Source organism: Oncorhynchus keta, chromosome 13, assembly GCF_023373465.1.
Source record: "Oncorhynchus keta strain PuntledgeMale-10-30-2019 chromosome 13, Oket_V2, whole genome shotgun sequence".
Lineage (NCBI taxonomy): Eukaryota > Metazoa > Chordata > Actinopteri > Salmoniformes > Salmonidae > Oncorhynchus > Oncorhynchus keta.
Window position 1 is genome coordinate 7,452,865 of NC_068433.1, and position 26,037 is coordinate 7,478,901.

Sequence of the window (26,037 nt, forward strand, 5' to 3'; positions counted from 1 at the left end):
ATGATGGACACAGCGCGAGGCCGCACGTGATTGGCCAGCTGGCAGAGGACCGTTCCATTGGACAACGCCTCACCTAGATCCTCTGGCAGGACGGTCTTTAACCTCGACTCCAGAGTCTGACAGAGAGAGATACAGAGATGGACCGGGGGGGTGAGAGGTACAGAGATGGAGGATGAAAGAGCGATGGAGGGGATAAATAAGTACAACCTATATATATATATATTTATCTTCCCTTTAGCACATCATCACAACACTGTATATAGATAGACATATGACATTTGAAATCTCTTTATTCTTTCTGAACTTTTGTGAGTGTAATGTTTAACGCATTTAAAAATAAAAATCTATTTCACTTGTTTAGCAATGTTAACATATATTTCCCATGCTAAAAATAAAAATCTATTTCACTTGCTTTAGCAATGTTAACATATATTTCCCATGCTAAAAATAAAAATCTATTTCACTTGCTTTAGCAATGTTAACATATATTTCCCATGCTAAAAATACAAATCTATTTCACTTGCTTTAGCAATGTTAACATATATTTCCCATGCTAAAAATAAAAAGCCACTTCAATTGATAGAGTATAAGTGGAGAGCCATTAAAGAGAAAGAAGAGGTAAGGTAGGAGGTAGACCGTACCTTACGTAGCTGTACTACATCTGGCCTCAACACGGAGCGAGACTCAGAGCGGCCTGCCTCCACCAGACTCTGTGTGGAGCCTGAGATGGAGAACTGACTCTTTACGCTGCAGCGGGACGAGGTGCGGAACAGGAAACTGTTGGGTTTCTGACTCAGGCCTGGAGGGGACGACGCCTTGGGAGACGACGGAACGTCTGACACACACACACACACACACACACACACACACACACACACACACGTTGTGTGTTAACTAACATCGGCGCTGTCTGTACTAGGAGATAGGAGATTGCAGCTGAACTGTATTGGTGTGTACCTGATCGGCTAACAGAGCGCTGAACCGGTGCCGTTTGAGACAGTGACATCTGATCTGCACTCTGTTGAAGGGGAAGTGAGGTAATTACATGATTTATACATCAGGTATGGATTATACAGCCTGGGTGACCTGGGACCGGGCTACGGGAGGAGACGACCGACCTGGGACCGGGCTACGGGAGGAGAGGCCGACGACCTGGGACCGGGCTACGGGAGGAGGAGCCGACGACCTGGGACCGGGCTACGGGAGGAGGAGCCGACGACCTGGGACCGGGCTACGGGAGGAGGGGCCGACCGACCTGGGACCGGGCTACGGGAGGAGGGGCCGACCGACCTGGGACCGGGCTACGGGAGGAGGGGCCGACGACCTGGGACCGGGCTACGGGAGGAGGGGCCGACGACCTGGGACCGGGCTACGGGAGGAGGAGCCGACGACCTGGGACCGGGCTACGGGAGGAGGAGCAGACGACCTGGGACCGGGCTACGGGAGGAGGAGCCGACGACCTGGGACCGGGCTACGGGAGGAGAAGACGACCTGGGACCGGGCTACGGGAGGAGCCGCCGACCTGGGACCGGGCTACGGGAGGAGAAGACGACCTGGGACCGGGCTACGGGAGGAGGGGCCGACGACCTGGGACCGGGCTACGGGAGGAGGGGCCGACGACCTGGGACCGGGCTACGGGAGGAGGGGCCGACGACCTGGGACCGGGCTACGGGAGGAGGGGCCGACGACCTGGGACCGGGCTACGGGAGGAGGGGCCGACGACCTGGGACCGGGCTACGGGAGGAGGGGCCGACGACCTGGGACCGGGCTACGGGAGGAGAGGACGACCTGGGACCGGGCTACGGGAGGAGAAGACGACGACCTGGGACCGGGCTACGGGAGGAGAAGACGACGACCTGGGACCGGGCTACGGGAGGAGAAGACGACCTGGGACCGGGCTACGGGAGGAGAAGACGACCTGGGACCGGGCTACGGGAGGAGAAGACGACCTGGGACCGGGCTACGGGAGGAGAAGACGACCTGGGACCGGGCTACGGGAGGAGAAGACGACCTGGGACCGGGCTACGGGAGGAGAAGACGACCTGGGACCGGGCTACGGGAGGAGAAGACGACCTGGGACCGGGCTACGGGAGGAGAAGACGACCTGGGACCGGGCTACGGGAGGAGAAGACGACCTGGGACCGGGCTACGGGAGGAGAAGACGACCTGGGACCGGGCTACGGGAGGAGAAGACGACCTGGGACCGGGCTACGGGAGGAGAAGACGACCTGGGACCGGGCTACGGGAGGAGAAGACGACCTGGGACCGGGCTACGGGAGGAGAAGACGACCTGGGACCGGGCTACGGGAGGAGAAGACGACCTGGGACCGGGCTACGGGAGGAGAAGACGACCTGGGACCGGGCTACGGGAGGAGAAGACGACCTGGGACCGGGCTACGGGAGGAGAAGACGACCTGGGACCGGGCTACGGGAGGAGAAGACGACCTGGGACCGGGCTACGGGAGGAGAAGACGACCTGGGACCGGGCTACGGGAGGAGAAGACGACCTGGGACCGGGCTACGGGAGGAGAAGACGACCTGGGACCGGGCTACGGGAGGAAAAGACGACCTGGGACCGGGCTACGGGAGGAGAAGACGACCTGGGACCGGGCTACGGGAGGAAAAGACGACCTGGGACCGGGCTACGGGAGGAGAAGACGACCTGGGACCGGGCTACGGGAGGAGAAGACGACCTGGGACCGGGCTACGGGAGGAGAAGACGACCTGGGACCGGGCTACGGGAGGAGAAGACGACCTGGGACCGGGCTACGGGAGGAGAAGACGACCTGGGACCGGGCTACGGGAGGAGAAGACGACCTGGGACCGGGCTACGGGAGGAGAAGACGACCTGGGACCGGGCTACGGGAGGAGAAGACGACCTGGGACCGGGCTACGGGAGGAGAAGACGACCTGGGACCGGGCTACGGGAGGAGAAGACGACCTGGGACCGGGCTACGGGAGGAGAAGACGACCTGGGACCGGGCTACGGGAGGAGAAGACGACCTGGGACCGGGCTACGGGAGGAGAAGACGACCTGGGACCGGGCTACGGGAGGAGAAGACGACCTGGGACCGGGCTACGGGAGGAGAAGACGACCTGGGACCGGGCTACGGGAGGAGAAGACGACCTGGGACCGGGCTACGGGAGGAGAAGACGACCTGGGACCGGGCTACGGGAGGAGAAGACGACCTGGGACCGGGCTACGGGAGGAGAAGACGACCTGGGACCGGGCTACGGGAGGAGAAGACGACCTGGGACCGGGCTACGGGAGGAGAAGACGACCTGGGACCGGGCTACGGGAGGAGAAGACGACCTGGGACCGGGCTACGGGAGGAGAAGACGACCTGGGACCGGGCTACGGGAGGAGAAGACGACCTGGGACCGGGCTACGGGAGGATAAGACGACCTGGGACCGGGCTATAGGAGGAGAAGACGACCTGGGACCGGGCTATAGGAGGAGAAGACGACCTGGGACCGGGCTATAGGAGGAAAAGACGATCTGGGACCAGGCTATGAATTATACTGCTGATACTAAATAGTAACAATTATACATCATGACAAAAATGAAGTAAAAAAATATATATATTACAAGAGAGATGAAAGTGTAAAGAGCTTCATGAAAGACTGACCGCACATCGTTGTCTGAGCCCGTTCTGGGAGTGGTTGTTCTCTGGTGAGCTACCACTAGGGGGAGACAGAGCAGATTCAGAAAGAAAATCTCCAAACCACAAATCAGGCACGGTGCTCATGCATCTGCTACTAATAAACAGAACAGGAGCTTTGACAAAAGAAATACACCGGCGCTTAGACAGACAGACCAATTCTGATCTTTTACCAACTAATTGGTCTTTTGACCAATCAGATCAGCTCTGAAAAATATCTGATGTGATTGGTCCAAAGACCAACTGCTGGAAGAAAAAAAAAAATCAGAATTGGTCTGCCTGTCTAAATGCATTTCACACGGCACATGCTTCAATTCAGGCAGCAAAAGTGTTTTCTTTCTCTCCCTGGACTAGTTTGGTTCATGTAAGATTTAAGGTCTCTTACCTCGAGCTACTTCCTGTCTGTGACAGCGTCGCCACATTACTTCCTGTTTTGGCCGTTGTAATCTTCAGTAAACTGGAAGGAGACGTTTAGAAAATCAGATATGAAATGGAAAGGTGGTTGTTTCCATATAAAGTTGTCTTTTACAACTGCCATTTCGTTCAACGTTTGAAATAGGGAAATATTCAGTCCTTCACCACACACAAGTTAACTAGCAGCTGGTAGATTAGTTGTTACAATGACCTTAACAAATATAAACATTAATTGAGGTGGGATTTTATTTGTTACATTTTGTTCTACCAACTCTGTTGATTGTCCTGTTTAAATAAAACACACTAAAAAACACTGATCACAGCTTTTTAAAGTATATGGGTTTGTGTCCAACATCAACAGCCAGCTTCCTTTGTTGAAAGGATCCCTCCCCACCCGTTGTCTCCCCCCTCGCCCGTTGTCTCCCCCCTCGCCCGGTGTCTCCCCCTCCCCCTCGCCCGGTGTCTCCCCCCTCGCCCGGTGTCTCCCCCTCCCTCCTCCTCGCCCGGTGTCTCCCCCTCGTTGTCTCCCCCTCCCCCTCGTTGTCTCCCCCCCCACCCGTTGTCTCTCCCCCTCCCCACCCGTTGTCTCTCCCCTCCCCACCCGTTGTCTCTCCCCTCCCCACCCGTTGTCTCTCCCCCTCCCCACCCCTTGTCTCTCCCCCTCCCCGCCCGTTGTCTCCCCCTCCTCACCAGTTGTCTCACCCGTTGTCTCTCCCCCTCCTCCCCGTTGTCTCACCCGTTGTCTCCCCCTCCCACCCGTTGTCTCCCCCTCCCCACCCGTTGTCTCCCCCTCCCCACCCGTTGTCTCCCCCTCCCCACCCGTTGTCTCCCCCTCCTCACCCGTTGTCTCCCCATCCTCACCCGTTGTCTCCCCATCCTCACCCGTTGTCTCCCCATCCTCACCCGTTGTCTCCCCATCCTCACCCGTTGTCTCCCCATCCTCACCCGTTGTCTCCCCATCCTCACCCGTTGTCTCCCCATCCTCACCCATTGTCTCCCCATCCTCACCCATTGTCTCCCCCTCCTCACCCATTGTCTCCCCCTCCTCACCCATTGTCTCCCCCTCCCCACCCATTGTCTCTGGCCCGTCTGCTGCTACTGGGTCCTGACTCCCCCTCCCCACCCGTTGTCTCCCCCTCCCCACCCATTGTCTCCCCCTCCTCACCCATTGTCTCCCCCTCCTCACCCATTGTCTCCCCCTCCTCACCCATTGTCTCCCCCTCCCCACCCATTGTCTCCCCCTCCTGTCTCCCCCTCCTGTCTCCCCCTCCTGTCTCCCCTCCTGTCTCCCCCTCCTGTCTCTCCCTCCCACTCCTGTCTCCCCCCCCCTCCTCACCCATTGTCTCCCCCTCCTCACCCATTGTCTCCCCCTCCTCACCCATTGTCTCTGGCAGTGTTGTCTCTCTGCTGATGGATTCTCTCTCTCTCCTGCCAGATGAGCAGGGTACCTGGTCTCCTCCTCTCCTCCAGGGTGGGACTGGAGGGGGACGGGTGTGACAGCCCCCCTCCTACCTCCACACTGACAGTGGACCGAGAGGAGAGAGAGAGAGAGACAGAGAGAGACACAGAGACAGAGAGAGACACAGAGACAGAGAGAGACACAGAGACAGAGAGAGACACAGAGACAGAGAGAGACACAGAGACAGAGAGAGACACAGAGACACACAGAGACAGAGAGAGACACAGAGACAGAGAGAGACACAGAGACAGAGAGAGACACAGAGACAGAGAGAGACACAGAGACAGAGAGAGACACAGAGACAGAGAGAGACACAGAGACACAGAGAGACACAGAGACACACACAGAGACACAGAGAGACACAGAGAGACACAGAGAGACACAGAGAGACACAGAGAGACACAGAGAGACAGAGAGACAGAGAAGGATATGGAGAAAGAGGGTGAGTGTAGAAAAGCACAGAGGGGTGGAAAGGTAGCAAAAAATGGATTGTTGACTGAACAAACACCAAATACTGTGTGATGTCATATTGCGTGATGTCATATCGTTACGCATCAACGTAGCATCCTAATTCAAGTGAAAGCTGGCCAGCGGTTGGCTGTCGTGGAGTGATGTCACATAATAGTGACAATGGCCTTTTTCCTCACTGTTCATCTTTAACCACAGATTAAAAAATATTCAAAATCTTGTCCATTTTTTTATACAAAAATACGTTATATTGAGATATAGCAGGTGTTAACACAATGCAACTTCTTGACTGTATTTTTTAAATATATATCAAATGTACTCGAATGGGAGGTCAAAACCTGGTCTATAACCAAAGATTACAAAATAAATTATACTGTGAAACCATTTGATTTATTTTAAAACTCTTGACAAAATGTAATAAAAAAATATGTAATATTGAGATAGAGAGGGGTTAACTAATACATTGCAACTTCTTTATTTAAGAAGTCAAAAATGTAATAAAAAAATATATATATAAATGGCAAATATTTGATGGCAAGTGCTTCCGATTGGCTGGGGGGGGGAAGGGGAAGGGGCAGGGGGTGTGTGTGTTCCTCTGGTTGTGTCAGTCAGTGGTGTTAGTAATGGGAACCGCAGTCTGTTGACTTTTCCCAGCTCCTCAAACACTCCCCGAGAGGCTGACCTTGTAAAACAAGGCAGGGAGAGAGTGTGATCAAAAGACTATCTGTCCTTTTCAATCTGAAAACACTGACAGACGGTTGCTGTGTATGAGACTGTGTCCACAGGCCAGTCAGTCAAACTGCTGAATCCACAGTGAAACTGTTGCAGGAACACAGGAGAATATAAAAATGGGCACCGACACACACACACACACACACACACACACATCACGGCTGAGTGTGAGGTATCCTTGTGCAGTATCAATGGTCTGTGTGTGTGTGTGTGTGTGTGTGTGTGTGTGTGTGTGTCACAGGAGGCTGGTGAGGGGAGGACGGCTCATAATAAATGTCGGAACGGAGCGAATGGAATGGCATCAAACACCTGGAAACCATGGAGACCATGGAGACCATGGAAACCATTGAAACCATGGAGACCAGGTGTTTGATGTTGCTGATACCATTCCACTGATTCCACTCCAGTCATTACCAGGAGCCCGTCCTCCCCAATTAAGGTGCCACCAACCTCCTGTGGTGTGTGTGTGTGTGTGTGTGTGTGTGTGTGTGTGTGTGTGTGTGTGTGGTGTGTCTCACCTGCTTCTAGAAGAGTCTTGTGTTTGGGGTGGTGGTGAGGATTCCGCTGTGTTCTCCTGAAGAACACCACCATGTCGTTGTTAGATACACACACACACACACACACACACACACATCTGCTCTTCATAAGAGTTTATAAAAACACATAAAAATGTGTCCTCCTAACCTGCGGGGGCGCTGTGATGGGGGGAGAGGGACGATTCGCCCTGCAGTCTTCTTTCTCCTCGGTGACGCTCCTCGGTGACGCTATGACATCCACCCGCTTGGCCTCCCCATTCACTGTGGAAACCAAGAAACAAAAGAGAGAGGAGAGAGATTACAGTCAAATAACATTAGAGAATGTCTGAGGATTTAGAACAACAAAGCGCCGTCTTGTCTCTAAAAATAACATTCCTGTTTTGTTACAAAAAACATGTCCCTTTCCACAGCGAGTGTGCTTATGGGGCGGCAGGTAGCCTAGTGGTTAGAGTGTAGGGGCGGCAGGTAGCCTAGTGGTTAGAGTGTAGGGGCGGCAGGTAGCCTAGTGGTTAGAGTGTAGGGGCGGCAGGTAGCCTAGTGGTTAGAGTGTAGGGGCGGCAGGTAGCCTAGTGGTTAGAGTGTAGGGGCGGCAGGTAGCCTAGTGGTTAGGGTGTAGGGGCGGCAGGTAGCCTAGTGGTTAGGGTGTAGGGGCGGTAGGTAGCCTAGTGGTTAGAGTGTAGGGGCGGTAGGTAGCCTAGTGGTTAGAGTGTAGGGGCGGCAGGGGTTAGTTAGAGCCCACTGGGGGGGGGCGGGCGTTAGTTAGAGCCCACTGGGGGGCGGGGGTTAGTTAGAGCCCACTGCTCACCCGTGTCTGGGGTCTCTGTGAGGGAAGAGTCGTCCTCCACCTCTTCCTCCAGGTTCCTCTGGTCTCTGGTGAGCTCAGCCATACGCAGGGACCGCTCTGAGAAGTCATCTGCAGACTGGAGAGAGATCGGAAAGGAGATTTGACCTTTCGTAAGGTTTTAAGACTTCTGTATAAAAAAACATCTACTTGATTTAGGGCAATCATTACGACAGATGGTCGGACCACTGTTCTTCACGCAGGGTAGATACACACAGAGATAGTAACACCACAAATGAAACTCGTATGTTGTCTCACCTCGTTCCCAGACCATCTCTTGCTGCCGCTGTCCACACTGTTGAAGCCAGAGTCCAAACCTCCAAACTGACCTGAGAACAGCTCATGGTCCGACAGACTGCCAGGAGACATGAAAACCACACACACACACATCAGTATTCAGCACACACACACACACACACACCAGTATTCAGCACACACACACACTCCACACACGGGTGATGCGTGGGTTGACTCAAAACCCACAGTCCCAGTGGTTATATCCGTGGGTGGCGTGCGGATTGAATAAAGAACAGACCAATGCATTAAACAACTAAAATCCATAAACATAAACCACTGGTGAAATTCATATCTACAGTATACAGTGAGGTTTTTCTCTTTTGTTATCTGTATCTGACATGGCAGTGTAAGACTAAGCTTTAGGGCTGCCTGAAACCTGGCGCAGTGGACTTCTGTTTCTCAACAGTGCTGCGAGCGAAAGACAAAAGTAGGCGATTACAAGTGGTACAACGAGTACGTTAGATTTTCCCCAAACTTTGTTACGTTATCGTTACAGTTCAATAGTCCTCGACGCTCAAGAAAAAAAAAAGTCTAATTGTTCAATACATTATTGAAGGGTAGTAGCCGAATTTGTACCGTGTATTTTCATAAAAGCAGACGCAAGGTGTCAGTTCAGGTTTATCGTTTGACATTTTTTTTGTTATTAAGCAAAACATTAAGCTACTGTTCGCACGAGGCATAAATACTCTTTGAATAAAATATTGAAGAAAAATGTCATTGTTCAGTAAATGTTCAAGAGGAAAAGGGAACTGTGGTGAATGTTCTATATTTGTGGGCGAGGGTCAGGTACGGTACTATCGGAGAGGGTCAGGTACGGTACCTTACTAACGGCGAGGGTCAGGTACGGTACCTTACTAACGGCGAGGGTCAGGTACGGTACCTTACTAACGGCGAGGGTCAGGTACGGTACCTTACTAACGGCTAGGGTCAGGTACAGTACCTTACTATCGGCGAGGGTCAGGTACGGTACCTTACTAACGGCTAGGGTCAGGTCACGGTACCTTACTATCGGCTAGGGTCAGGTACGGTACTTACTAACGGCGAGGGTCAGGTACGGTACTTTACTAACGGCGAGGGTCAGGTACGGTACCTTACTAACGGCTAGGGTCAGGTACGGTACTTTACTAACGGCGAGGGTCAGGTACGGTACCTTACTATCGGCGAGGTCAGGTACAGTACCTTACTATCGGCGAGGGTCAGGTACGGTACCTTACTAACGGCTAGGGTCAGGTACGGTACCTTACTAACGGCTAGGGTCAGGTACGGTACCTTACTAACGGCTAGGGTCAGGTACGGTACTTTACTAACGGCGAGGGTCAGGTACGGTACTTACTAACGGCTAGGGTCAGGTACGGTACTATCGGCTAGGGTCAGGTACGGTACTTTACTAACGGCGAGGGTCAGGTACGGTACTATCGGGCGAGGGTCAGGTACGGTACCTTACTATCGGCGAGGGTCAGGTACGGTACCTTACTATCGGCGAGGGTCAGGTACGGTACCTACTATCGGCGAGGGTCAGGTACGGTACCTTACTATCGGCGAGGGTCAGGTACATCATTACCTTACTATCAGCGAGGGTCAGGTACGGTACAGTACTATCAGCGAGGGTCAGGTACGGTACTATCGGCGAGGGTCAGGTACGGTACTATCGGGCGAGGGTCAGGTACGGTACTATCGGCGAGGGTCAGGTACGGTACAGTACTATCGGCGAGGGTCAGGTACGGTACTATCGGCGAGGGTCAGGTACGGTACTATCGGCGAGGGTCAGGTACGGTACTATCGGCGAGGGTCAGGTACGGTACTATCGGCGAGGGTCAGGTACGGTACTATCGGCGAGGGTCAGGTACGGTACCTTACTATCGGCGAGGGTCAGGTACGGTACTTTACTAACGGCGAGGGTCAGGTACGGTACTGTACTATCGGCGAGGGTCAGGTACGGTACTATCGGCGAGGGTCAGGTACGGTACTATCGGCGAGGGTCAGGTACGGTACTATCGGCGAGGGTCAGGTACGGTACTATCGGCGAGGGTCAGGTACGGTACTATCGGCGAGGGTCAGGTACGGTACTATCGGCGAGGGTCAGGTACGGTACTATCGGCGAGGGTCAGGTACGGTACTATCGGCGAGGGTCAGGTACGGTACTATCGGCGAGGGTCAGGTACAGTACCTTACTATCGGCGAGGGTCAGGTACAGTACCTTACTATCGGCGAGGGTCAGGTACGGTACGGTACTATCGGCGAGGGTTAGGCTAATATTATTTCTTATATTGACTCAGCAGCTGTACAAGACGGTAGTGGGTCTCGGTAGTCAGCGGCTGTACAAGACGGTAGTAGGTCTCGGTAGTCAGCGGCTGTACAAGCCGGTAGTAGGTCTCTGTAGTCAGTGACCTGTTTTTTCCTCCATGTGATTCCTCAGCTATCTCCCTCCTCTCATCATGTAATTAATTAACTGTTACATTAAAAAAAGGTACCAAAGTAAAGATTATTAGATCAACTCTATATCCTTGTCCCCCCCCCCCCCATCCTCTTTCACCAGCTATTAAACCCTGTAGGTCTCAGGGCTCTCTCTCCCCTCCCTCTCTCACCAGCTATTAAACCCTGTAGGTCTCAGGGCTCTCTCCCTCCCTCTCTCACCAGCTATTAAACCCTGTAGGTCTCAGGGCTCTCCCCCCCAATCTCACCAGCTATTAAACCCTGTAGGTCTCAGGGCTCTCTCCCCTCCCTCTCTCCCCAGCTATTAAACCCTGTAGGTCTCAGGGCTCTCTCCCCCCACTCTCACCAGCTATTAAACCCTGTAGGTCTCAGGGCTCTCTCCCCCCAATCTCACCAGCTATTAAACCCTGTAGGTCTCAGGGCTCTCTCTCCCCTCCCTCTCTCACCAGCTATTAAACCCTGTAGGTCTCAGGGCTCTCTCTCCCCTCCCTCTCTCACCAGCTATTAAACCCTGTAGGTCTCAGGGCTCTCTCCCTCCCTCTCTCACCAGCTATTAAACCCTGTAGGTCTCAGGGCTCTCTCTCCCCTCCCTCTCTCACCAGCTATTAAACCCTGTAGGTCTCAGGGCTCTCTCCCCTCCCTCTCTCACCAGCTATTAAACCCTGTAGGTCTCAGGGCTCTCTCCCCCCAATCTCACCAGCTATTAAACCCTGTAGGTCTCAGGGCTCTCTCCCCTCCCTCTCTCACCAGCTATTAAACCCTGTAGGTCTCAGGGCTCTCTCTCCCCTCCCTCTCTCACCAGCTATTAAACCCTGTAGGTCTCAGGGCTCTCCCCCCAATCTCACCAGCTATTAAACCCTGTAGGTCTCAGGGCTCTCTCCCCTCCCTCTCTCCCCAGCTATTAAACCCTGTAGGTCTCAGGGCTCTCTCCCCTCCCTCTCTCACCAGCTATTAAACCCTGTAGGTCTCAGGGCTCTCTGTCCCCAATCTCACCAGCTATTAAACCCTGTAGGTCTCAGGGCTCTCTCCCTCCCTCTCTCACCAGCTATTAAACCCTGTAGGTCTCAGGGCTCTCTCCCTCCCCCTCTCCCTAGCTATTAAACCCTGTAGGTCTCAGGGCTCTCTGTCCCCAATCTCACCAGCTATTAAACCCTGTAGGTGTCAGGGAACTCTCCCCAGCTATTAAACCCTGTAGGTCTCAGGGCTCTCTCCCCTCCCTCTCTCACCAGCTATTAAACCCTGTAGGTCTCAGGGCTCTCTCCAGCTCCTCCTGGCTCCTCTTGCAGGCCACAATGTTGAGGAACTTGAAGATGTGGTACTTTCCCTTCGAGCAGATCTGGGCAGGCGGTTGCTGCAGGGGGTTGTTGTCCAAGACTATGGTCTGGAGTTGACGCAGGTGGCGGTAACACACGGGCACGTGGGAGATGTGGTTACAGGAGACGTCTAACCGGACCAGGGGTAACTCGGACAACTCTGAGAGGTAGAGAGAGGTAGAGAGAGAGTAGAGAGAGAGAGAGAGAGAGAGAGAGAGAGAGAGAGAGAGAGAGAGAGAGAGGGGGGTGTTGGGTTTAGTACCAAGATATCTAATCATCATGGAAATGACTGCATCTTGGGAAATAATAAAATGCACTTTTGTCACTATCAAGCCAATGTTTTGATAGCATTCGGGTGGGGGGGCGCTTTTATTTAAACTATGATTTTATTCAATTCAAATAACGGCCTGGCTGATCTTTTGTCAAACCGTGTCGACTCAAAAGGAGTTGCTACAGTGGCTGTAACCCATGAGGTTGGAGAAGAGCTCAGGACAGGAGTAGTGTTTTTTTTTTTTTTGGAGGGATGCTACGAGGCCAGAGCTATACTGGTAACGTACAGATCATACAGTCACAGGCAGCTGGCTTGTTTCGCTGGGGGATTTACCACTACTGTATGCTTTAGTTTGGGGTAAAATTATCTGGTAATGGTACTTAGACCTATATCTCTGAGGTAGTCTGGTCTGTTTGACAACAGGGTCACAGAAGACACATCAGGGTTAGTAGTGTGTTAACGTCTAGGTTAGAAACAGTTGGACTTAAGCCTAATGTATACACTATACACACAAAAGTATGTGGACACCCCTTTAAAATGAGTGGATTCGGCTATTTCAGCCCCACCCGTTGCTGACAGGTGTATATATATATTTTTTTAAATCGAGCACATCGCCATGCAATCTCCATAGACAAACAGTGGCGGTACAATGGCCCGTACTGAAGAGCTCAAGTGACTTTCAACGTGGCACCGTCACAGGATGCCACCTTTCCAACAAGTCAGCTGGTCAATTTTATGTCCTGCTAGAGCTGTAAGTGCTGTTATTGTGAAGTGTGAAACGTCTTAGGAGCAACAACGGCTCAACCGCGAAGTGGTAGGCCACCCAAGCTCACAGAACAGGACAGCCAAGTGCTGAAGCGTGTAAAACATTGTCTGTCCTCGGTTGCAACACTCACTACCGGGTTCCAAACGGCCTCTGGAAGCAACGTCGGCACAAGAACTGTTAGTCGGAAAATTCATGAAATGGGTTTCCATGGCACTACAGCATACAACGCCATTCTAGACGATTCTGTGCTTCCAACTTTGTGGCAACAGTTTGGAGAAGGCCCTTTCCTGTCTCAGCATGACAATGTCACCGTGCACAAAGCGAGATCAGTTTGGAAGAACTTGACTGGCCTGCACAGAGCCCTGAATTCAATCCCGTCGAACAACAGGCCTAAATCGGCAAACATCAGTGCCCGACCTTACGAATACTCGTGGCTGAAAGGAAGCAAGTCCCTGCAGCAATGTTCCAACATCTAGTGGAAAGTCTTCCCAGAAGAGTGGAGGCTGTTATAGCAGCAATGTTCCAACATCTAGTGGAAAGCCTTCCCAGAAGAGTTGAGGCTGTTATAGCAGCAATGTTCCAACATCTAGTGGAACGTCTTCCCAGAAGAGTGGAGGCTGTTATAGCAGCAATGTTCCAACATCTAGTGGAAAGTCTTCCCAGAAGAGTGGAGGCTGTTATAGCAGCATTGTTCCAACATCTAGTGGAACGTCTTCCCAGAAGAGTGGAGACTGTTATAGCAGCAATGTTCCAACATCTAGTGGAACGCCTTCCCAGAAGAGTAGAGGCTGTTATAGCAGCATTGTTCCTACATCTAGTGGAAAGTCTTCCCAGAAGAGTGGAGGCTGTTATAGCAGCATTGTTCCTACATCTAGTGGAAAGTCTTCCCAGAAGAGTGGAGGCTGTTATAGCAGCATTGTTCCTACATCTAGTGGAAAGCCTTCCCAGAAGAGTGGAGGCTGTTATAGCAACAATGTTCCTACATCTAGTGGAAAGCCTTCCCAGAAGAGTGGAGGCTGTTATAGCAGCAATGTTCCAACATCTAGTGGAAAGCCTTCCCAGAAGAGTGGAGGCTGTTATAGCAGTAATGTTCCAACATCTAGTGGAAAGCCTTCCCAGAAGAGTGGAGGCTGTTATAGCAGCAATGTTCCAACATCTAGTGGAAAGCCTTCCCAGAAGAGTGGAGGCTGTTATAGCAGCAATGTTCCAACATCTAGTGGAACGTCTTCCCAGAAGAGTGGAGGCTGTTATAGCAGCAATGTTCCAACATCTAGTGGAACGCCTTCCCAGAAGAGTAGAGACTGTTATAGCAGCAATGTTCCAACATCTAGTGGAACGCCTTCCCAGAAGAGTGGAGGCTGTTATAGCAGCAATGTTCCAACATCTAGTGGAACGTCTTCCCAGAAGAGTGGAGGCTGTTATAGCAGCAATGTTCCAACATCTAGTGGAAAGCCTTCCCAGAAGAGTAGAGGCTGTTATAGCAGCATTGTTCCTACATCTAGTGGAAAGTCTTCCCAGAAGAGTGGAGGCTGTTATAGCAGCATTGTTCCTACATCTAGTGGAAAGCCTTCCCAGAAGAGTGGAGGCTGTTATAGCAACAATGTTCCTACATCTAGTGGAAAGCCTTCCCAGAAGAGTGGAGGCTGTTATAGCAGCAATGTTCCAACATCTAGTGGAAAGCCTTCCCAGAAGAGTGGAGGCTGTTATAGCAGTAATGTTCCAACATCTAGTGGAAAGCCTTCCCAGAAGAGTGGAGGCTGTTATAGCAGCAATGTTCCAACATCTAGTGGAAAGCCTTCCCAGAAGAGTGGAGGCTGTTATAGCAGCAATGTTCCAACATCTATGGAAAGCCTTCCCAGAAGAGTGGAGGCTGTTATAGCAGCAATGTTCCAACATCTAGTGGAAAGCCTTCCCAGAAGAGTGGAGGCTGTTATAGCAGCAATGTTCCAACATCTAGTGGAAAGTCTTCCCAGAAGAGTGGAGGCTGTTATAGCAGCAATGTTCCAACATCTAGTGAACGTCTTCCCAGAAGAGTGGAGGCTGTTATAGCAGCAATGTTCCAACATCTAGTGGAAAGCCTTCCCAGAAGAGTGGAGGCTGTTATAGCAGCAATGTTCCAACATCTAGTGGAATGTCTTCCCAGAAGAGTGGAGGCTGTTATAGCAGTAATGTTCCAACATCTAGTGGAACGTCTTCCCAGAAGAGTGGAGGCTGTTATAGCAGCATTGTTCCTACATCTAGTGGAAAGTCTTCCCAGAAGAGTGAAGGCTGTTATAGCAGTAATGTTCCAACATCTAGTGGAAAGCCTTCCCAGAAGAGTGGAGGCTGTTATAGCAGCAATGTTCCAACATCTAGTGGAAAGTCTTCCCAGAAGAGTGAAGGCTGTTATAGCAGTAATGTTCCAACATCTAGTGGAACGTCTTCCCAGAAGAGTGGAGGCTGTTATAGCAGCAATGTTCCAACATCTAGTGGAACGTCTTCCCAGAAGAGTGGAGGCTGTTATAGCAGCAATGTTCCAACATCTAGTGGAAAGCCTTCCCAGAAGAGTAGAGGCTGTTATAGCAGCATTGTTCCTACATCTAGTGGAAAGTCTTCCCAGAAGAGTGGAGGCTGTTATAGCAGCATTGTTCCTACATCTAGTGGAAAGTCTTCCCAGAAGAGTGGAGGCTGTTATAGCAGCATTGTTCCTACATCTAGTGGAAAGCCTTCCCAGAAGAGTGGAGGCTGTTGTAGCAACAATGTTCCTACATCTAGTGGAAAGCCTTCCCAGAAGAGTGGAGGCTGTTATAGCAGCAATGTTCAACATCTAGTGGAAAGCCTTCCCAGAAGAGTAGAGGCTGTTATAGCAGCATTGTTCCTACATCTAGTGGAAAGTCTTCCCAGAAGAGTGGAGGCTGTTATAGCAGCATTGTTCCTACATCTAGTGGAAAGTCTTCCCAGAAGAGTGGAGGCTGTTATAGCAGCATTGTTCCTACATCTAGTGGAAAGCCTTCCCAGAAGAGTGGAGGCTGTTATAGCAACAATGTTCCTACATCTAGTGGAAAGCCTTCCCAGAAGAGTGGAGGCTGTTATAGCAGCAATGTTCCAACATCTAGTGGAAAGCCTTCCCAGAAGAGTGGAGGCTGTTATAGCAGTAATGTTCCAACATCTAGTGGAAAGCCTTCCCAGAAGAGTGGAGGCTGTTATAGCAGCAATGTTCCAACATCTAGTGGAAAGCCTTCCCAGAAGAGTGGAGGCTGTTATAGCAGCAATGTTCCAACATCTAGTGGAACGTCTTCCCAGAAGAGTGGAGGCTGTTATAGCAGCAATGTTCCAACATCTAGTGGAACGTCTTCCCAGAAGAGTGGAGACTGTTATAGCAGCAATGTTCCAACATCTAGTGGAACGTCTTCCCAGAAGAGTGGAGGCTGTTATAGCAGCAATGTTCCAACATCTAGTGGAACGTCTTCCCAGAAGAGTGGAGGCTGTTATAGCAGCAATGTTCCAACATCTAGTGGAAAGCCTTCCCAGAAGAGTAGAGGCTGTTATAGCAGCATTGTTCCTACATCTAGTGGAAAGTCTTCCCAGAAGAGTGGAGGCTGTTATAGCAGCATTGTTCCTACATCTAGTGGAAAGCCTTCCCAGAAGAGTGGAGGCTGTTATCGCAACAATGTTCCTACATCTAGTGGAAAGCCTTCTCAGAAGAGTGGAGGTTGTTATAGCAGCAATGTTCCAACATCTAGTGGAAAGCCTTCCCAGAAGAGTGGAGGCTGTTATAGCAGCAATGTTCCAACATCTAGTGGAAAGCCTTCCCAGAAGAGTGGAGGCTGTTATAGCAGCAATGTTCCAACATCTAGTGGAACGTCTTCCCAGAAGAGTGGAGGCTGTTATAGCAGCAATGTTCCAACATCTAGTGGAAAGTCTTCCCAGAAGAGTGGAGGCTGTTATAGCAGCATTGTTCCAACATCTAGTGGAACGTCTTCCCAGAAGAGTGGAGGCTGTTATAGCAGCATTGTTCCTACATCTAGTGGAAAGTCTTCCCAGAAGAGTGGAGGCTGTTATAGCAGCAATGTTCCAACATCTAGTGGAACGTCTTCCCAGAAGAGTGGAGGCTGTTATAGCAGCAATGTTCCAACATCTAGTGGAAAGCCTTCACAGAAGAATGGAGGCTGTTATAGCAGCAATGTTCCTACATCTAGTGGAAAGCCTTCACAGAAGAGTGGAGGCTGTTATAGCAGCAATGTTCCTACATCTAGTGGAAAGCCTTCCCAGAAGAGTGGAGGCTGTTATAGCAGCAATGTTCCAACATCTAGTGGAAAGCCTTCCCAGAAGAGTGGAGGCTGTTATAGCAGTAATGTTCCAACATCTAGTGGAAAGCCTTCCCAGAAGAGTGGAGGCTGTTATAGCAGCAATGTTCCAACATCTAGTGGAAAGCCTTCCCAGAAGAGTGGAGGCTGTTATAGCAGCAATGTTCCAACATCTAGTGGAAAGCCTTCCCAGAAGAGTGGAGGCTGTTATAGCAGCAATGTTCCAACATCTAGTGGAAAGCCTTCCCAGAAGAGTGGAAGCTGTTATAGCAGCAATGTTCCAACATCTAGTGGAAAGCCTTCCCAGAAAAGTGGAGGCTGTTATAGCAGCAATGTTCCAACATCTAGTGGAAAGCCTTCCCAGAAAAGTGGAGGCTGTTATAGCAGCAAAGGGGGCACCAACTCCATATTAATGCCCATGATTTTGGAATGAGATGTTTGACGAGCAGGTGTCCACATACTTTCGCTATGTAGTGTATCATGTGCAGTACGCAAACGCAAGAACTACACATAGCTACACAAAATGGCACCACGATCACTATTTTGATCGTTTTTGATATATAGACATTATTTTGATATATAGATGTGTACAGTCCCACAATTCGACAAGTGAATAGGATCGCTAATTTTGCTTGTGGGTTCCTGCATTGCGCGGTACGTTATAAATGAGGTGTTATACAGAGAAGAACGGATGACAGTCTCATTGGGGCATTACAGACAGGTCCAGGATCTAGTGCCTAGGGTCAATAATAAGATTAAGTACCAAAGTAGCTTATCGGTATAGAGGGATAAAGCTATAGAGGGCAGGGACGCGTTGACACACAGAGTCGGGGTAACAACCACTTGTGCGGTCGAGGGGCAACTGCAGCCAAATTGTTTTAGAAAAAAAAAAAAAAAATTCAGATTATAATTTCGGGATAATATACAAACGTTTTTGATAAATATAAATGAGAAAAATAACATTTTATAGAGTAAATGTATTATTGGTTTCTTTTCATTTTGATAAGAGATGAATGTGTAATGAATTTAAGGTTATTTGTGAATGTTTAAATGTACAGATTGTAAAGAGGTAATCCACTAATTCCGATGATTAATAAACATTAGACACTAATATGCGAAGACAATATCTTCTGTGAACAAGGTTGGTAGCGACATGCTAAAATTTTTGTGGAGATTTTTTTTTTTTTGCTGCTCAAGTCAACTAGAAAACCCACAATGCATTGTTCTCCCTCTGGGATAGCTGGCTAGCTAGCTAGCTACACACAATAATACCAAAGTCAATATCAGCATGTGAGGTAGCTACCGACCCTAAACAAACTGCCCTATCCATTTAGGAATCTCTCAAGAGGTCGCCTTTCAGTTCACCTCTGCCCAGAGCATGCAGAGTACGTTGCTATGACAACAGCCCTTAACCCCCCCCACACACAGACACACAGGGGCACATTGCAAGATAGCACTTAATCGTTTTGTACACTGTTTAAATTGACCACGTCTAAGCTAAATTATATATTTTGTCATGACGGTATTACATTTTTTATTTTTTTATTTTAACGGATGGATGGGTTCTTGACTGGTACGTCCATACCATCTATTGGCTGATGTGGTGATCTGGACAGGAGGTGACTGTTTTAAAAGCTTTATTAAAAATGTGTATTACCCCCTCATCTCCAGTGACCAGTTCCTTCGGGATTTCCTGATTTCACTGACGGACCACTTAGAAGTTACATCACGGTGGGGAGAATGTGTTATTCTACCCACTGATAGACGATCGGGCTTCTCACCAAATTGATACGAGTTATTATTTTTTTAATTTTCTGTGGGTGGACTATCCCTTTAAGATCGTGTCATTAGATTTGGGGTGAGATCGCGAGAATTTTTTGAGAAAAACACAAACCCGCTGAAAAAGTTTGAATACCACTGGTATATTAAGGTGTATGTAGGGGTCAAAGGTCAGGTGTGTGTGTGTGTGTGTGTGTGTGTGTGTGTCTCTCTCTCTCACCCTCTGGCAGTGTGGTGAGCTGGTTCCGCCTCAAGTTGAGGTCTCTCAGACACTCCAGCTGACCCAGCTCCACAGGCAAACACTGCAGGCCATTACAACTCACATCCTACAGGACAGAGGAAAACCAATTCATCAAAAGTTACTAACGGCAACCCAGGCCGTGGCTATACCCCACAAGACTATGCAAGAAAGAACGAGAGAGAAAGAACAAGAGAGAGAAGGTAAAGAGAGGAAGGGGCGATAGGTCAGAGGGGAGATGCCGTACGTTAGAAATGTGGGTGAGTGGAGGGGCGGGGGGGACAGACAGCGTCAAGATAGCCATCCAGGACAGCGAGAGAGAGGAAGACAGACAGGACTGTGAGATGAAGAGCGAGACAGACAGGACTGTGAGCCAGCCAGTGAGGGCAAAGAGAGGAAAGATAGACAACAGGACAGAGAGAACAGAGAGAAGAGGGGAACCAGATAGAGAACCTAAAGTAAACAAGACCAGAGTAACAGACTGCAAGACAGATACCTAGAGCAAAGAGAGAGATACCGAGAGAAAACAGAGAGATCAGACAGCCCTGCGAGGTGGGCAGTGGGCAACCTGAGGCAGCAGGGGAAGTGGGCAACCTGAGGCAGCAGGGGAAGTGGGCAACCTGAGGCAGCAGGGGAAGTGGGCAACCTGAGGCAGCAGGGGAAGTGGGCAACCTGAGGCAGCAGGGGAAGTGGGCAACCTGAGGCAGCAGGGGAAGTGGGCAACCTGAGGCAGCAGGGGAAGTGGGCAACCTGAGGCAGCAGGGGAAGTGGGCAACCTGAGTTGGTGGGTCGGTGGGCAACCTGAGGCAGTAGGGGAAGTGGGCAACCTGAGGCAGTAGGGGAAGTGGGCAACCTGAGGCAGTAGGGGAAGTGGGTAACCTGAGGCAGTGGGTAACCTGAGGCAGTGGGTAACCTGAGGCAGTGGGTAACCTGAGGCAGTGGGTAACCTGAGGCAGTGGGTAACCTGAGGCAGTGGGTAACCTGAGGCAGTGGGTAACCTGAGGCAGTGGGTAACCTGAGGCAGTGGGTAACCTGAGGCAGTGGGTAACCTGAGGCAGTGGGTGGGTATTACTACGTACCAGCTGTCGGAGGTGCGTGAGGGTATGTATGGAGGTGGGCAGGGCCGACAGCTTGTTGTTGCTGACGATCAGGACTCTCAGGAGGGGGAGCTGACACATCGAGGGGGGCAGGCTGGAGAGGAGGTTACGGCTGCAAGGACAGACACACACACACACAGAACAATTATGAACAGCAAAACACGGACGCACAGGCAACTGTAGGAGTGCAAGGAAAAGGGATGTTACCTGAGGTTGAGGTAGGTGAGAGCCTGTAGGTGACAGAGGTCGGGGGTGAGGGAGCGAACACAGTTGTGGTACAAGCTGAGCGTCTCCAAGGAGATGAACTGGCACAGCTCCTCTGGCAGCTCGCACAGACGGTTCTTAGAAAGGTCTGAAACAAGAAGGACCAATCACAGTCAATAACACTGCCATGAGAAACTAAAAAAATAATCAATCACGATCAATGATACTGTCATTAGAGACAAAGAGAACCAATCACACATCAATGACACTGACATGAGACTGCTTGTAAGACCAGCACACACACGAACGCGCAGCGACACACACGCAGCGACACACACGCAGCGACACACACGCAGCGACACACACGCAGCGACACACACGCAGCGACACACACGCAGCGTCACACACGCAGCGTCACACACACGGTTCTTGGGCATCGCAGACAAAGTTTGATATTTTGGATTCTTCATCAGCAATATGAATGCATCTGGTTCAGAGTCGGGAGAAACCTAGCCCTTCTCAAAGCATTGGCCAAACATGAACAAAAGTGCTCAAAGAGGCAAACTGAGATTCCACTGACAGATCCTGGCAGACAGGACTCCACCAAGGCTGTGTCCATTTGAGAGCACAGACACAATCTGGGCTTTTCTGAATATAGGCTGAATAACCACCAAGGCCGTGTCCATTTGAGAGCACAGACACAATCTGGGCTTTTCTGAATATAGGCTGAATAACCACCAAGGCCGTGTCCATTTGAGAGCACAGACACAATCTGGGCTTTTCTGAATATAGGCTGAATAACCACCAAGGCCGTGTCCATTTGAGAGCACAGACACAATCTGGGCTTTTCTGAATATAGGCTGAATAGCCTCCTTCACAGCTGCAGCACCTTGATGGATGGATGGATGGATGGATGGATGGATGGATGGATGGACGGATGGACGGAAGCCCCGGTCAATTGTCTCTCAACATTCTCCCTTCCCTCCCATCCTACTCTAATCCAAGTAGTCTCTCTTTTCCTCTCTCCGGCATTTGTGTCTCCTTTTCGCACAGACATGTTCACCATCAGTCTCCCAGTAAAATGCTACTTGAGTAAAATTAGAAAAGTATTTGGTTTTAAATACACTTAAATATCAAAAGTAAAATGTAATTTCTAAAATAAATTTCAGTATCAAAAATAAAAAATCGTTTCAAATTCCTTAAATTAAGCAACCCAGACAGCACGGTGGTCTAGATAAATGTTTATTTTTATGGCTAGCCAGGGGCACACTCCCAACTCTCTGACATCACTTACAAACGAAGATTGTGTTTGGCGAGTCCACCAGATCAGAGACCGCAAGGATGTTCTCTTGATACATGCGTGAAGTAGACCATTTTTCTGTCCTGCTAAGCATTCAAAATGTAATGAGTGGGTGTCAGGGAAAAATGCATCGAGTAGAAACCACATACATTTTCTTTAGGAATGTAGTGAAGTAAAAGTTCTCAAAAATATAAATAGTGAGGTAAAGTACAGATACACACACCCCCCCAATATACTACTTAAGTAGTACTTTCAAGTACTTTTACATCACTGATAGAAGGGGTTTCATTATGCTCACCAAAATAACAATTTCACATGCTCCACTAAAATGGACGCCAACATTCCAGCGGAACCCACAATCCTGACTCTCTGTGTGTGTGTGTGTGTGTGTGTATGTGTTATGTGTTATGTGTATGTGTATGTGTATGTGTGTGTGTGTGTGTGTGTGTGTGTGTTGTGATTCACCCAGTAGCTGACGGCACTAGGGGTAGCCTATATGAGAATGTGTAGTACACTGTGTGTATACAGTAACCAGGAAAGCGTGAACATGTCCATACAGTAGCTATGCAAATGAGTGCGAGACCTTACAATGGCCATTAGGAGTATCTCCTGCCGAAATACACTACCATTCAAAAGTTTGGGGTCACTTATTTTATTAAAATAACTTTTTTTGTCCATTAAAGTAACATCAAATTGATCAGAAACACAGTGTAGACATTGTTAATGTTGTAAATGACTATTGTAGGTGGGAAAACGGCAGATTTTTTTATGGAATATCTACATAGGCGTACAGAGGCCCATTATCAGCAACCATCACTCCTGTGTTCCAATGGCACGTTGTGTTAGCTAATCCAAGTATATCATTTTAAAGGGCTAATTGATCATAAGAAAACACTTTTGCAATTGTTAGCACAGCTGAAAACTGTTGTACTGATTAAAGAAGCAATACAACTGTCCTCCTTTAGACTAGAGTATCTGGAGATTCAGCATTTGTGGGTTCGATTACAGGCTCAAAAATGGCCAGAAACAAAGGACTTTGAGAAATTGCCAAGAAACTGAAGATCTTGTACAACGCTGTGTACTACTCCCTTCACAGAACAGCACAAACTGGCTCTAACCAGAATAGAAAGAGTGGGAGGCCCCGGTGCACAACTGAGCAAGAGGACAAGTACATTAGAGTGTCTAGTTTGAGAAACAGGCGCCTCACAAGTCCTCAACTGGCAGCTTCATTAAGTAGTACCTGCATAACACCAGTCTCAACGTCAACAATAAAGAGGCGATTCCGGGATGCTGGCCTTCGAGGCAAAGTTCCTCTGTCCAGTGTCTGTTCTTTTGACAATCTTAATCTTTTCTTCTTATTGGCCAGTCTGAGATATGGCTTTTTCTTTGCAACGCTTGATGGTAAACTTGGATTAGCTAACACAACTTGCCATTGGAACACAGGAGTGATGGTTGTACGCCTATGTAGATATTCCATTTTTTTATCTGTAATTTCCAACATTAACAATGTCTACACTGTATTTCTGATTGATTTTATGTTATTTTAAATGGACCAAAAAAAATGGCTTTTCTTTCAAAAACAAGGACATTTCTTAATGACCCCAAACTTTTGAACGGTAGTGTATATACAGCAACGTTAACTGTCAAAAGTTAACACACCTACTCATTCCAGGGTTTTTCTTTATTTTTTTACAATTTTCTATACTGTAGAATAATAATTTAGACATCAAAACTATGAAATAACATATGGAATCATGTAGTAACCAACAAACAATAAAAGTGTTAAATTAATCTAAATATATGTTATATTTGAGATTCTTCAAAGTAGCCAACCTTTCCTTGATGAGAGCTTTGCACACTCATGGCATTCTCTCAACCAGCTTCATGAGGTAACCTGGAATGCATTTCAATTAACAGGTGTGCCTTCGAAAAAAAAAAGAAGGAGTTAATTTGTGGAATTTATTTCCATCTTGTGTTTGCCAATCAGTTGTGTTGTGACAAGCTAGGGTGGAATACAGAAGATGGTCTTTTACCAAATAAGGATACGTCAATATTATGGCAAGAACAGCTCAAATAAGCAAAGAGAAACGACAGTCCATCATTACTTTAAGACATGAAGGTCAGTCAATATGGAACATTTCAAGAACTGAAGGTTCCTTCGGGTGCAGTCGCAAAAACCATCAAGCTATATGATGAAACTGTCCCTCATGAGGACCGCCACAGGAAAGGAAGACCCAGAGTTACCTCTGCTGCAGAAGATAAGTTCCTTAGAGTTACCTGCACCTCAGATTGCAGCCCAAATAAATAATTGAGAGTTCAAGTAACAGACACATCTCAACATCAACTGTTCAGAGGAGATTGTGTGACTCAGGCCTTCATGGCTGAATTGCTGCAAAGAAACCACTACTAAAGGACATCAATAAGAAGAAGAGACTTGCTTGGGCCAAGAAACACGAGCAACGGAAATTAGACCGGTGGAAATCTGTCCTTTGGTCTGAGGAGTCCAAATTTGAGATATTTGGATCCAACCGCCATGTCTTTGTGAGACACCGAGTAAGTGAAAGGATGATCTCTGCAGGTGTCATTCCCACCGTGAAGCATGGAGGAGGTGTAATGGTGTAAGTGTGCTTTCCTGGTGACAGTCTGCGGTATTTAGAATTATTTAGAATTCAAGGCATTTGGCATTGATACGCAATGCTATTTGGTTTGCGCTTCATGGGGGTATCATTTGTTTTTCAACAGGACAATGACCCAACACACCTCCAGGCTGTGTAAAGGCTAATTGACCAAGAAGGAGAGTGATGGAGTGCTGCTTCAGATGACATGGCCTCCACAATCACCCAACCTCAACCCAATTGAAATTGTTTGGGATGAGTTGGACCGCACAGTGAAGGAAAAGCTGCCAACAAGTGCTCAGCATATGATAACTTCTTCAAGACTGTTGGAAAATCATTCCAGGTGAAGCTGGTTGAGAGAATGCCAAGAGTGTGCAAAAGTGTCAAGGCAAAGGGTGGCTACTTTGAAGAATCTAAAAATCTATTTTGATTTGTTTAAACACATTTCTAGTTACTACATCATTCCATATGTGTTACTTCATAGTTTCTTTCTACAACGTAGAAAATAGTGAAAATAAAGAAAAACCCTTGAATGAGTATGTGTGTCCAAAATTGACTGGCACTGTATATACAGTCGCTATGCTGAGAACGCTCTCTTTTTGTCTCCATTGTCTTACTGCTAGAGTGGGGCTGGGTGAACAATGGAGGGGGGAATGGAGTGTTGACCCTGTTCGCTCGGAGTCCCTGCACTCACCCCTGAAGAACCCCCCGTCCGTCCGTCCTCTATTCCCCTCCCCCCGCACTCTCTCCTCTCCCCTTCAAGTCCTTTTCCCGGCCGGACCGACCGACACTCCGCTCTCACACTCCAGAGCTTTTGTCCTGCTGTTTGTTTTGGCAAGGAAGTGTTTCAGAAAACAAACTCACTCGCAACCCCTATACACTTCTCCTCCCTCCCTCCCTCCACACACACACCTTGTCCAAGTCCCACTCGAAGCTGAGGCCTCCCATCTGTAGCCGAGATGTCCCAGCCTTTCCCCAGCCCAATTGCGATAACGAACAACGGACACAGCCGCTATCTAACGATCGTACACATGGGAAAAGCTTCATTTTTTTTTGAGGAATGGGATCTGGCTGTGCTGACAACGGGTATTGAAATGTCCTGCAGCCGGCTGGCATTCCAGAGCAGGAGGAGGAGGAGGAGGAGGAGGTGGTCAACTAGCCTAAGGCAACAACAGTAGATATAAGCCCAAGTCATTTGGAATTACAGGGTTCCATGGAGACCAAAGATTTCAATTATTGAGTTTATAAATCGGAGTCACTAGTCGACAACATGACCAATAAAATAAAATAAATCTGTCTGTTCAAGCTCGAGGACTTGGCAGATCC

At 49.2% G+C, this 26,037-nt stretch overlaps 1 protein-coding gene across 2 annotated transcripts in view; it reads right to left on the reverse strand.

The window, feature by feature from the left end:
• The window catches only part of lrch4 (leucine-rich repeats and calponin homology (CH) domain containing 4), an 85,069-nt gene that overhangs the window by 13,079 nt on the left and 45,953 nt on the right, over nucleotides 1–26,037 (reverse strand). For both annotated transcript variants that reach the window (XM_052459284.1, XM_052459283.1), the window contains exons 2-15: nucleotides 20,800–20,944; nucleotides 20,575–20,704; nucleotides 19,478–19,583; nucleotides 12,069–12,315; nucleotides 8,371–8,467; nucleotides 8,077–8,191; nucleotides 7,420–7,532; nucleotides 7,254–7,309; nucleotides 5,455–5,595; nucleotides 4,048–4,119; nucleotides 3,630–3,684; nucleotides 958–1,018; nucleotides 642–835; nucleotides 1–116 (exon numbers count right to left, since the gene is read on the reverse strand). The exon at nucleotides 1–116 is cut by the window's left edge and continues 22 nt beyond it. In XM_052459284.1, the coding sequence (XP_052315244.1) occupies nucleotides 1–116; nucleotides 642–835; nucleotides 958–1,018; nucleotides 3,630–3,684; nucleotides 4,048–4,119; nucleotides 5,455–5,595; nucleotides 7,254–7,309; nucleotides 7,420–7,532; nucleotides 8,077–8,191; nucleotides 8,371–8,467; nucleotides 12,069–12,315; nucleotides 19,478–19,583; nucleotides 20,575–20,704; nucleotides 20,800–20,944 (1,648 nt within the window). The remainder of the gene's footprint in view (nucleotides 117–641; nucleotides 836–957; nucleotides 1,019–3,629; nucleotides 3,685–4,047; nucleotides 4,120–5,454; nucleotides 5,596–7,253; nucleotides 7,310–7,419; nucleotides 7,533–8,076; nucleotides 8,192–8,370; nucleotides 8,468–12,068; nucleotides 12,316–19,477; nucleotides 19,584–20,574; nucleotides 20,705–20,799; nucleotides 20,945–26,037) is intronic.